This window comes from Amblyomma maculatum, chromosome 1 (genome assembly GCF_055883805.1).
Source record: "Amblyomma maculatum isolate TAMU_Amacu chromosome 1, ASM5588380v1, whole genome shotgun sequence".
Classification (NCBI taxonomy): domain Eukaryota; kingdom Metazoa; phylum Arthropoda; class Arachnida; order Ixodida; family Ixodidae; genus Amblyomma; species Amblyomma maculatum.
The window spans coordinates 311,058,520-311,071,526 of NC_139344.1; the positions used below are offsets into that span (position 1 = coordinate 311,058,520).

The window sequence follows — 13,007 nt, forward strand, 5'->3', positions numbered from 1 at the left end:
TGTCAGTGACCGGCGCCCGTGACAGCGCATCCGCGACTGCATTGGCAGTCGGCAGTCCCTTTTCGATAGCGCACTTCGAACTCGAAGCGTTGTAGTGTCAGGGCCCACCGCGCAAGCCGACCGCTGGGCTCGCGCAGGTGTTTCAGCCATGTTAAGGCCATGTGGTCGGTCTCGACCGTGAACCTTGTTCCTTCTACATTTCGAGACGTCGCAGTGCGTAGATAATGGCCAAGCATTCCTTTTCCATCGCTGAGTAATTGCATTCTGCCGGCGAGAGTGCGCGGCTCGGAAACAACACTGGTTGCAGCTGATCCCCATCCATCTGGAAGAGTACAGCGCCCACTCCGATATCACAGGCATCGGTCTGGATAACGAATGGCTTGTTTAGGTCAGGCAGCTTCAGAGCTGCTGTCTCAGCGATGGCGTGCGAGAGCTGGCGAAAGCTCCTTTCCTGCTCATCTCCCCATTCCCAACGGGAAGGCTTTCTTAGCAATTGTGCCAAGGGCGCTTGCAGTCGCACATTTAGGAATGAACTGTCGGTAGTATCCCACCATACCGAGATATCGGCGAACAGCGGTGACATCTGGAGGCGTAGGAAACTCCAGGATCGCTCGAAGTTTCTCTGGATCAGGAGACACTTGCCTCACGTTGGGCGCCAAAATGTGGGATTCTCTACGGGGCTGCGGCTCCGCTCTCAGAGCAAACAACGCTTTGCTAACTCAGACCACAGTAGTGGCCCCAAGAACAACACGAACGCCGAAGACCAAAGGGTTGACTGTTTAATGGGCTTCCTCAGCCGCGCACGCGCGATCAAGCAACGCTGTGTTCACCTGAGCAGTCCGTCGTCTCTCGCTGGACACGTCCGTTCACTTGGCCCGTCCGGTCCGCACTGTCGAGCTCGTTGCACACACCACACGCCTCACTCACTTGCGCCGCGGCCGAGGAAGCTTGAGAGCGGCGAGGGAGAACGGCCCCTTGCCATTGGGCACCATGGGTGGGGCGCCTTCCTCACGTTCTTCGCCGCAGAGGGCACCAGCGAGAGGGAGGCAGCCCCGAGAGGAGAGAGAGGGGAGCAGCGACGGGCCCAAAGTGTGACTTGTTCTCCACACCCCTTCTCCCTTAATTAGGGCACCTCCCCTGCGGGCATTAATACCGTTTCTTGGGCTAGTTGGTTCATATTTGTACTGTGAAGAACTGCGCCGAAATAAACACACCACAAGAAAGAAGACGGGACAAAGGCGCTACTCACAACTGAATTTATTGAAACCCACGAGTGATCTTATATAGGCGAATAGGGGAAATCATCAATCGACCATCGAGAACGCAAGGAAAACTCGGTTAAGGATAACAGAATCTAAAAACCTAATTTCGGAGGCCAGAAGAGATAATGAGGGGATGCTGATACACCTGCTGTCAAACTTCTTAATGTAGAAAGCCTCCAAACTAACACGTGCCGTTTTATCCTTACTCTTTCCAAGAATCTTGGTCTCATTCAACCTGGCCCCGCATCCGTTGCAGTTGATTACGTGCGCAACCAAATGTGCGTACTTGTCTTTTAAATCTGACAAATTTCGTGCATGTTCCCCCAAACGCTCGTTGATGCATCGGCCAGTTTGGCCTACGTACAACTTTCCACACGTCAAGGGAATAGCATAGACCACTCCAACAGAACACTTTGTAAACAGAGAGTCGTGCTAAATCTGGCAACCCCCTTTTCTTGGGTTGCAAATTCGGGGGCACAACTTTCCCAACTTGTTAGGAGCCGAAAAAGCGACGCTCACGCCATGCCTGTTGGCCACTTTCCTCAGGTTGTGCGAGGTTCTGTGCATGTAAGGCACAACAAGCGGCTTCTGCGTCCTCCGTCTATCCTCTCCAGTACATCTTCGCGTACCGCTCTTGATCTTTTGAAGGAGGGTCTCGCAAACTGCAACCAACACAGAGCAGGGGAACCCAGCCGCCGAAAGCCGGCTCATCTGATTATGGAAGCTGGTTTGCAACTGATGCGGGCACGATTTCCTGAGCGAAGACTCTAAGCAATGCGAAGCTATTGCTCTTTTCACAGTTTTCGAATGCATAGATGGCAAAAGATCTTTTTTAGCACGCAGGTAATAGCCCCTGCGGGCGTCCTCGCGGCTGCTGGCCGCTGATTACAGATCGGCCAGCAGTTCATCCATGTCGGAAAACTCCATGGCAGGCCGTGGGTCAGCAGGCCCATGCAGGGGAAGTAGGAGGGGGAGGGGGAGGGGGGGGGAGAAGATGTGAATCAAGCCTGTGAACCCATCTACACAAGCTGCGCAAGAAGTTCTTTTCCGCATTGTACATAATAACAGGCGTGTCACTAATTGCCTTTGAAGTACGCTTCTAAAAGCTCACAGGCTACTTTGTCTTTTCTCCTGCCCAGGATCTTAATGCCCCTGAGACGTGGTTCACACCCTTCGCACACAATGCAATGAGCGGTCAAATTCACTCCTTCTCTAGTCCGAGTTGATCCCCTGCGCGTACATTTGCGCAGTGCCCTGTCTGGCCAACATACACGTTACCACACCTGCGCAAGATTTCATAAACCATGCCCATGGCACATTTCACAAAAGTTTCGGCACCTGATAGGGGCCGAAATGCAATCAAAGTGAAGCCTAATTCGAAGGGTGGATATGAAATTTGGAATCTGACAAACAGAAACAGGAGAATAATCAACCATGATGAAGTAATGGTGGTGTGGCAGGGAGCTAGTAAAAGGCAAATTAAATGGCTGAAAAGAAGGCCAACGTCAAGTCTGCTAAAGCATGCTAGACTGCAAAGTACAACTACTAGAACCACCACAAAAACCATGGAACTACATTTGTAAAAAAACAGTAGTAAAAAGAAAGAGGCTACACAAGCCACATTTCACTTGAAAGGTTCAGCCTTTCGTATGGCTCCGTTCCCACTACCGACGCGCAGAAGCCCAAGAGCAATCGCTTGGCAGTGATGGACGCACGTTGCTTGCCCCGTGTCTTTTTCTGTTATTTTTGGCCGCTTTTAACCAAGGACTATTGTAATTTCATGTTCCGACAGCAAAAGCAGCGGAGACTGCTGCACTGCCAAAGAGATGCGGCGTCGGTGCTGAAACGCGAAATGCGAAGCGCGCTGTATCAGCGGCGGTCGCTCGTTGCTATAGTAGGCGTTCCTCTCACTTCAGTTCTTGTTTTACCGTCCTGAAACTTGCGAGGTTGTGCCAAATTTCCAGTGACTCGGCACTAGCTAAGAGATAGTCGGTGCCACGAGTTCATTATATCAAGGTCAACCGCCGCGACATCTTCGTTACATGGAGTTTTCAAATACATGCACTTCAATGGGGGCTTGGGGAATTGAAAAACTTTTTAATGTTAAGGAATTCGCTACATGGAGGTTCGTTACATAGAGGTTTAACTGTACTTGCTTGCAGCACGCTAACGTAATTTGCTTAAACCGCTATTACTAAATATCTCTGTTGTGTGAGCAAGTGTGGTACTTCTTTCGGGCTCTGATTTGTTGGCAACTCGAAGTGGGAGATGGCAATGACTGACTTTTTCAAATAAAGTTCTTTCGCAAAGTCAGGTTCGTGCTTGTTTATCTGTACAGTCCTGTTTGCATGAAAAGGAAAAATTTGTCGTTATAGGCGATTTTGCAGTTTCAAAGTTCAGATGTCATTTAGAACATGGCCTTCCTGCTGCTGTCTTTGCACTGCCAGTGCAGAAGTTTGTTGTGTGCATGTAACACGCTTCCTAAACTGTTGGGGACATATCTTGAAATAGCAGCAGAGCAGGGCTCCTGTTTAGCGTTTTTTTCTAGCCAGGACTAAATGCTTTCACCGCAGGGATGCAGCCGACCGTGGTGGTGGGTGTGGTGGGCATCGGCCATGTTCCTGGAATTGTGGAGAACTGGGACAAGGTGTCCGACTCAGACATACCTCCCATCATGAGGTATGCTTTCACTCCAGTCCATCTGAAATCACAAAAGATGCATGCAGGTAGAATGGGAGGAACAAGATGGGTATCAAAAAGACGCCTCAGTTCGCAGGTCGAGCCAACGTTTCGACAAGTGGACTTCTCTTTGTCGGGGCAGGGGTTTAAATACGCTTTTGCTTCCGAAGAAGAAAAGCTGGAGAGGGGGAGGGTGGGTGAGAAGAAAGTAGGTCAGGGAGCGAAAAAGTTTCTTCAGTATGTATTTCTCAGCCTGGAACCGGTGATCCTGTGACTTGAAAAAGAAATAAAAGTGGCAGTACCAGGAAGAACCCAGCTTTTCTCGTTTGTGCAGCACACAGCTCACTTTCTTCGAATAATTGAGCATATTACAGTCGAACCCGGTTATATTGAACCCCGATATATCGAATTTTGGTTATATCGAACTCACGGAATATCCCCTTGAAAATCCCATGTAAAAGTATAGGAAAGCCGCGTCATATATCGAACTCAATTTCGCCGATCGTTCGATATATCGAACTCCGCACTACGCACTGGAAAGTGTGCCTTCCCCAAAGACGATCGCATCACTCTTGGCCGTTTGCCGCGTGACGTTTTCAAGCCACGCGCGGAAGGAATGAGAAGGGACAGTTCTGGACAGTGCCGCGCCCATTCGCCAAAGGTGTGCGCATCTGCAGTTATCGTTTCCCGCGCGCCAACACATGACGTTTCGAAGCCATGTGCGTGGGTGTGCCCATTCTTTTGCCCAGCTCTCTCCTTCAGCACGCGCTACGCATGCGCCAAGCCAGCTCAGCCCGTTTTCAAACAGACATGGGACGCTTTCTCCAGCGTGTGTTGCGAACCCTCTGCGCGCGGCGGCAGACGTGGCTATGGCGCCTGCGGACGTTAAGAAGCGGCAGCTCTCTGCTTTTTTTTTTTTTTTTTTTTTTTTTTTTTTTGCGAGAGTCATTCTTTCTTATCGTTGTGTTGTACGCACGACATAGCATAAGATATGGCGGCTGCGGACGTTAAGAAGCGGCAGGCATTTTTTTTTTTTTTTTGGCGGGAGCCGTTTTTCTTTGCATGTATGAATCAAGGGAAGCACGCCGTCAGCTGCTGCGATCATGACGCCCACCCCAAGCGCGGCGTGATAAATCGAACCGGACTTGTGCAATCAAGCCATCACGGGCACTCTGCCAAGTTCACTCCCCGCCACCGGAGGAGCTATAAAAAGACAAATGCGCCCTGACTGACGTTATCGCTGCGCAACATCTTGGCAGGCTGCCAAGAAATGAGCTGTGGATGCGACGACCGAAACGGAGTGACGCGCGCCATCGGCATGCAAACGAAAACGCTCGCGATTTTCTGCCGCAGCGACACAGAAACCTTGTTTTGAGCTGCCGCGGTGGCTCGAGCGGTGAGCGGGACGCAGTTCCAACAAGTTGGAAATTTTTCGCTCTGTCGCTGCCACTCGTCGCTGAGATCGCTCAATCGCTTGCATGTGAGCGAGCTGGCCTTAAAGCATTTTTTTTTTTTTTTTTTAAAATTCTCGGGCTCAAAAGTGGAGAGAGGGTTCATTATGCGAGTGGGTTGATTACGCGGCAAATACGGTATCGTTTTTTCGCATCGTAAGTGCCGTCACAAGCCAATTTTTGTATATCGAATTATCGATATATCGAACTTTTTCGCGATCCCCTTCGAGTTCGATATGTCCGGGTTCGACGGTAATAACACAACCAATCTTGCAGATGACTGTATGGTACTTGCCACACTTGACGCCACGGCACTCTACACTAATATTCCTATCGATGAAGGTATCTCAAGCATTAATTAACAGCCCCCACCCGCATGTCTTTGAAGTTTATCTATCGCTCCTTAAACTACCGTATTTATATGATTCTAAGTTGACTCGAATAAAAGTCGACTCGCCACTTCCCACCCCACCAAATTGCAAAGCAAAAAAATATTGCCTGGCTGTACTACTCATCTCCACTTCAAATCATGTATTTCGGTGATATACGCTGCAAGCTTGGCCTCCAGCTCTGAATAGCACGCCAACTGTATCCCTTGGAAGCCTCTTAACTTGGCGTTGAAAATTGTGTTCACTGCCACTGCCATTCCCGCATAGCCCGTTTAGAACCTTCGAGCTTGCAGTCCACACCGCAGTTCTTTTTTCGGCATAAATTATAGCCACCTCCTTGAACGTTGTGCGGGACAAGCGCCAAATGCTTTTTGGACTGAAGAGCATCATGACAAAACGTGGCCGGTCGTAAAGTCAAAAGTGCGAACACGTGAACTTCACGTGAACTCAACACTGCGTCATGTGACCCGACACGATTGATGCGCTAAAAGCAAGCATAGCTGTGATTCGAAAAATGGCTCTTCCGTAAACAATCGGCACTCCCGCAGGTGCAGTCGTGCTGTGCAGTAAAAGTTAGAAAACTCTCCCTGAGAAGCACGCACAGTAACTTGATTTTGTACTTGAAGTTGTAGAGCAAATAAATTCGCTGTATCCTCCCTGATATAGTTATTATCGTGCTCTTATTAAGGGTGCCATGCTTTGGTTTTGATTCTAAGTCGACCCTCCCACTTCTGATTTTCGAATTCTAAAAAAGGGGTCGGCTTACAATCGTGTAAATACGGTAGTCCTAACTTTAATTATTTCGAGTTCGATTCATCCTATTATCTGGAGATATTTGGAACCAGCATGAGTACTCCATTTGTGCCGACTTACGCAAATATATTTATGGGAGTTCTAGAATCCAATATACTAAATTCATTTCCGGAAAAACCATCTATATACCTTCGCTATATTGATGATAACCTCATGATATGGCAGCATGGATCAGAATCACTCCAGTTGTTTGTCTCGCTTCTTAATAATCATCACAGTAGCATTAAATTCACTTGTCAGTCGTCGCAACTCAATCGACTTTCTCTACACCAAGGTGTTCGTGGAAAATGGAAAACTTAAAACTAGCTTGTACAGAAAGCCAACAGATAAGCAACAATACCTAGATTTTACCAGTCATCATCCGAGACATTGTAAGCAAGGAAGATTTGTAGGACAGGCAACACGGCTTAGAAGAATATGTAGCGATGATAATGACTACCTAAACGAACTACTACATTAATTGAAAGCAACAGTGATTCAGAGGAACTATCCTGGTAACTCTTAATATGGCCCTCGAAAAAGAAGCACTTTAAACCGCAATGATGTACTCACGAAACGACCAAAGGCCAACACTGAATAAACCGCAGTGATGTACTCATGAAACAACCAAAGGCCGACACCGAATGCCAGCGTTCTTTTGTAACTAAATGCTTCAGTGCCCTTCCAAACATAAACAATATTCTGCAGAAATACCACTCCATGCTAACGTGTAATGAACGTCTGAAGAAAATATTCCCGGAGGCACCAAGGGTAACATACAAATGTAATATACAAACCTCAGAGGTACTCTAGTACATTCTAAACTCGACAACAAGCATCCAACACAACCACATCCTTGTTCTAGACTTAGATGTAAGGCATGCAATCATATACAAAAAGACACCGCAGTTAGTACTGCAAGCGATTTCACTTTTCACATAAAATCAGGCTTTAATTGCACATCTTCAAATGTTGTCTACCTTCTGGAATGATCCTTCTGTCATAAACAATACATTGGAGAGACAAGGCAATCAATGAACAAAAGGCTTAATGGCAATCGGGCAGGCACAGGCAAAAACCTCCCGAAAGCATTTCGATCAGAAAGACCATAAGTTCGAAGAAATTAAATTATATATTCTCCAGTCAGGCTTTAAATCTGCAAGGGACGGAAAATATAGAGGGATATCTAATCCATAAATCTGGAACATTGGAACTAGCAGGACTAAATATCTCTAAAGCAACGTTAGAATCCCTTAAATACTATATTCCCTTTGCATCATAACTAGTCGAAAAAACAATTCTATATAGTGTTAATTGTACAGTTTCACAGCACGTGTACAATCTATCCCCCCTCCGCAATAGGATAAGCTGCACGTTTCTCCAAACACGTCTCCTTCTTATCACTTCTTAATTTAGTTGGCTCTTGAACTTTTTCTTTTTGTGTGTGTGTGTGGCAGGTGCGGGTCACTGTCCTGTTATTATTCTGTTTTTGTCCTCCCCACTTTGCAGAAAGCTTTTGAGAATTGTTTCCTTGCAGATATATTCCTTATCAGCACCCTTTGGAATGCCTGTCCCCTTTTCAAGAAAGGTGTGTCTGCATGGAACCTGCTCTAGGTGGTCACTAATCTTCCACCCCGCATTGTAGTTTTTCCTTGTGCTGCTGCTTTTCTTTTTCAAGCCACAGGATCACTTGTTCTAGGCTGAGAAATACATACTGAAGGTTGTTGTTGTTTTTTTTATTTTTGGGCTACTTTGTTCTCACCGACCCTCCCCCTACCCAGCTTTTCTTCTTGGGAAGCAAAAACGTATTTAAACCCCTGCCAGTGATGATCACTCTGCCCAGAGGAAGACAAGTCCACTTGTTGCAATGTTGGCTCGACCTGCAAACTGAAGCTTCCTTACCCCCCCCCCCCCTCTACCCTTGTTCAGTGCTCTTTTTGATAAAAGATGCATGCGTTGCACATTGTCACACAGACGCACTCAGGAAGAGAGTGAAGGGCTTCCTAATGAAACGTTTTGTGGGGCCAACTTGAAAGAAAGGAACAATGCAGGGAACACGCTTGGTGGTTGTCAAACTTTTAGGATACCTTTTTCTCTTGCTTCATGGGAAAGCTCCATCCCCAAGTTAACAAGTACTCTGCTGTGGAGCTTAAAAGCTCTGCAGAATATGCTAATCTTGTTTTCTGACTGGTAGTCCGCACCTGCGAACACTGACGTGCACACGACATACAGTTAGTAGAGTAACTATGCAGCTCCATGAACACAACTGCCGCACTGTGTGAGTTGCGTGCTGAGCATGCCGCACATATTTTGTTAAAACCATAACTGAAAGTACCAGAATAGCATGAAACAATGTAATTAATAAATAAGCTAAATAAACACGGTGACATCTACCGCAGATACCAACAACCATTTTTGCCTATAACAGTGCTGCTGATAGCAGCACCACTAAAAGTATGGCGGCATCTTTGGTTGTGTTGTTTTCGGTTTTGAACGTGTCATAAAAGCAAATCAAGCAAGATTAAAGAATAAAAGTAGGTGTAATTTTTTTTTAATACAAAAAAAAAGAAGGCCGCATTAAGTTTATATGAACACAATACCTGTCTGTACAATGTTGCGGCATAGACGCTCCAAACAGATGACGACGTAGTAGCAATGAAAGGACACAGTATGGCACCACCATCTGCTAAAACTTGACTTTTTTTTTTCAATTTAAAATATAAATTTGAACCACGAGTTTTTTCCTCAGTGCCAAGTGGTAAGATCTACCAGTATTTTTATACTCATCTCTGGCAGTAGAGTGTTCCTTTCAAGCTGGCAGTGAAACATAGAGGACTAGAATGATCTGGAAATCGTGCCTAGCTGCGATCTTTTGAGATAAATCTTGCAGAGAAAGGAGACAGGCTCCATGGTGCTTAGTGCAAACAGACTGACAAAGCTTCTCGGCAGGTGCATTAATTTGACTCGTGCTATTGTTGGAATGGGTAATTTTGATGCCAGAATCGTAAGTGTTGGAAGCTTTTGGTTTCTGGTAGTGATTAATTTGTTTCATTTGCCCATTTATAACTGGCTTTAAACTAAATATTATTTCCACAGAGTTTTATACCCTCCAGCATAGGAAATGGTGGAAGCATATGGAGAATGCAGAGTTTAGCAGTAGCATTTGGCCTGCATTGCCTAAGTTAAAGCTGTTAATTTTATTGCTGCTTATGTCATCAAGGCATTGAAAAGAAGCCGGAGCGCACAGCTGTAGAAAGAAGAGGGGAGAAGTTAGCAAGTCACAAAGTCCCCTTGGCAGGCTTGCACTGCCCTGCCTCTGATGGCTTCCTTGCTGCATTCATTGATGTGGCCACCTCTTTAGATCGCTTCCAGTTACTCACTTGGCCCATGCTCTTGCTGGGTCCACTGAATATGCTCTGTGTAGTGTTACTGAGTTGTGTCATGCTGAGCACATTCTTGCTAAGTGTAGCCCAAGCAGAGGGAACTTAACTAGGTAGTATTCAAAGTTTGTAAACTGGTGCCATGACCAGCATGGTCATCAAGTTGCAGTGCCCGCTTCGAATAAAACACTTTGCGGGGCATGTTCGTGCATAGCTTCTAAGAATTCAAACACAAAAATGATGGCACGCAAAGGAGAGACGGAGACAAGTGCTTGCAACACTTCATTCATACCACAAATGGCCGCCTATATAGCTATTAGGTAGAGGGCGAGGGGACAATACAATATTGATCACACACGAGATAACGAATAACACACCAGAAGGGACAAGGGTGATGTACTGCCCATAAAGTTGCACATAACCTGAAGCATCATCATCATCAGCAGCAGCAGCAGCAGCCTGACTATACCCACTGCAGGGCGAAGGCCTCTCCCATATTTCTCCAATTCTGTGCTAGCTGCATCCACTTGACCCCTGCGAACTTCTTAACCTCATCCGCCTACCTAACTTTCTGCCGCCCCCTACTATGCTTTCCTTCTCTTGGAATCCCACCTGAAGCACGTTGCTGTCAAATACAAAGGTCCCATCCTCATTTCTGCCCCCACGAAACTCTCGTCATTGTGCCAAATGATTAACTCTGGAAATGTTTAGAAGATAGTGTGTGAAACCAAGCATGCAAATCCTTTTGTGGAAAATACTGTTGGGGTTGTGTGCAGCATCCCACTGACTCGTGGAAAGATCTACATTGGACAAACGGGCAGTTGTATTAATGAATGCTTAAGAGAGCACAAACTTTCACTGAAGAATGAAACAGGTTTGAATCTGTCGTTTCACAGCAAGAAATGTGGGAAGAAAGAGGAGAAGACACGCGAAGCAAGGCTTCAAGAAACCAGTATTAGTACAGAAATGTGGCGCAACAAACACAATCACATGAGAAGAAACACAACACAGGCGCATTTCTGGGTACTATATAGCACCAACTTGCCCCTCAAGCTGTTAATTTCAGTATTAGTACGTATCAGCATAAGTAGAGATGAAATTGCACGCGAGTTGATAGAGGCCCACAAAATCAGAGTGGGAGTGCCTGCATTAGCACTGCCTCGATCATGATATACAACAAAGAATGTAAGGCTTTAGATATGTTTCAGATTCTGTTATATCGTCCTTGTCCCTTCTAGTGCATTATTCGTGATCTTGCATGTGATCAATCTTGTATTGTTCCCTCTTTTTCGCCCTCTCCCTAATGGCTATATAGGCGGCCATTTCTGGTATGTATAAAGTGTTTCAAGCGCTTGTCGTCTTGTCTCTCCTCTATCTGCGTGCCATCCTTATTGCGCTTGAACCCTTAGAAGCCCACCTCAATATTTCACATGAGTCGAGGGGCTAAAATTGATAATGCACGACAGGCAACTCATTTCCGAACAGGGAGTAGTCCTTGAGTTATGCTCCTCTGATGAGAGTAGACAGTCACAGCTGTAGTGTGTCACTGCAGTAAAGAAGTCACAATTTATTGTCCACTGGTGAGGGCCATTGGCTACTCTCGGCTTCCAGGTGACCAGGGGCTAGTCATAGGATGATTTTCGACGCTAATTCGCTTGTCGGGCAAGTCCACACTGTTGAACACCAATTTGTTCTGCATGGTATTTCTGGCAACTCACGCATTCTCATCATAAAGGCCCAAGTCACCCTGGCAGTAATGGTAACTAATAAAGTGGTGTTGCCTTTCACTGAATATAAGGAAAGAAAGAAGGGCAAAGCCAAAGTCCTCCATACCCTGTATGTGTTGATATTGATTGCCGTTTGGTAATATGTATATACCATGTGGCATATTGCATTCGGCAAGATTGTGCACAGTAGGTGCTTCCGATGTAGACAACAAATGTCTTTTTCACCCATTGTGTGCAGAGTTCCGGAGCCTTCACTGCCGTCCAAGGTGCTAAAGTTTGGAATCAAGGCCTCCCTAATCACGCTAGCTGTCTGGGGAAGCTGGAAACTGTTGCCGCACTCGGTCACCCAGAAGCCCATAGAGTGGGTGTCCGCATTCTGCCACCACTAGATTGCCACATCTCTGGTTTTGTTGTTACTGATCGCGAGGGAACCCATCGCTGTTATAATGGTCCATCATACATTATTACCAAATTCACGAACCTCATCATATGGTTCCAGAGTCGTGGTCTAAAAGTGCTGCTACTACAGTGTTTTGTGATATGGCACTACTATAAGGTAACAAAATAGGACTGTGGTCATGCCTCCTCTGTTTGCTCCATACTGCAGCCTTTTGTGTTGGACAAAAAGGAAATTTGTTTATTCAGCTTCATTTCTAGCGCTCTTGTCTTTTTATGTACTTGAAAGTGTACTGTGTGTCCATTGCAGCACAGTGATATGTCATGAAAATTAAAGTGTGTTGTATTTATTATTTGGCGGCTGTCATTTATTTTTCTCACACAACTCCAATTCATCAATACATTGCATGCACTAATGTAAGGTCAGCAAGTTAGTTTTCTTTGCGGAACTAATAAAAAAAATGCTTTTGGCCGTGTTGAAAATGCGAGACTACCAAAAAAGGCTAAAGCTGACGTGGCCTTGCCCTGTTAGTAGAGACATTCAACTGCTGCAATTAGTATATGCTTTTTTTTAGTTATGATGGCTTTATTGCATCTCTTGATTTTACTCTTGTATCTATTCTAGAGTTAATTCAGTCACTGTCATGCACCTGTGATTTAAGTAATCATAGCACAGTGCTTTTCAAATTTCAACCTCTCCGTTGCTGTTCCATCTCAACAATGTTCAGTAAAGCATAATCGCGACAACAGTGAAGCCAATTTTTTAGAGATCTTCACTTCTTCACTTCACTTTATTACCTTAAAGACCCCACATTGGGGGTATTACATAAGGGGTGGGAGTACAAACATTGATTGAATATGATTGCCTACATGATATTTATGAAGTGCATATTTAAACTGTTTACAAAACTTGATGGGCAGGTGATGGCAT

General features: G+C 45.8%; 1 protein-coding gene across 6 annotated transcripts in view; it reads left to right on the forward strand.

Moving 5' to 3' along the window:
- Positions 1 to 12,429, forward strand: part of LOC146207078 (traB domain-containing protein) — a 68,143-nt gene extending 55,714 nt beyond the window's left edge. For 5 of the 6 annotated variants that reach the window (XM_084596448.1, XM_084596345.1, XM_084596389.1 and 2 more), the window contains exons 8-9: positions 3,836 to 3,941; positions 11,919 to 12,429. In XM_084596448.1, the coding sequence (XP_084452574.1) occupies positions 3,836 to 3,941; positions 11,919 to 12,069 (257 nt within the window). In that variant the 3' untranslated portion in view covers positions 12,070 to 12,429. The remainder of the gene's footprint in view (positions 1 to 3,835; positions 3,942 to 11,918) is intronic. The other variant, XM_084596506.1, reaches the window with a different exon arrangement.
- Positions 12,430 to 13,007: the final 578 nt, after the last annotated feature.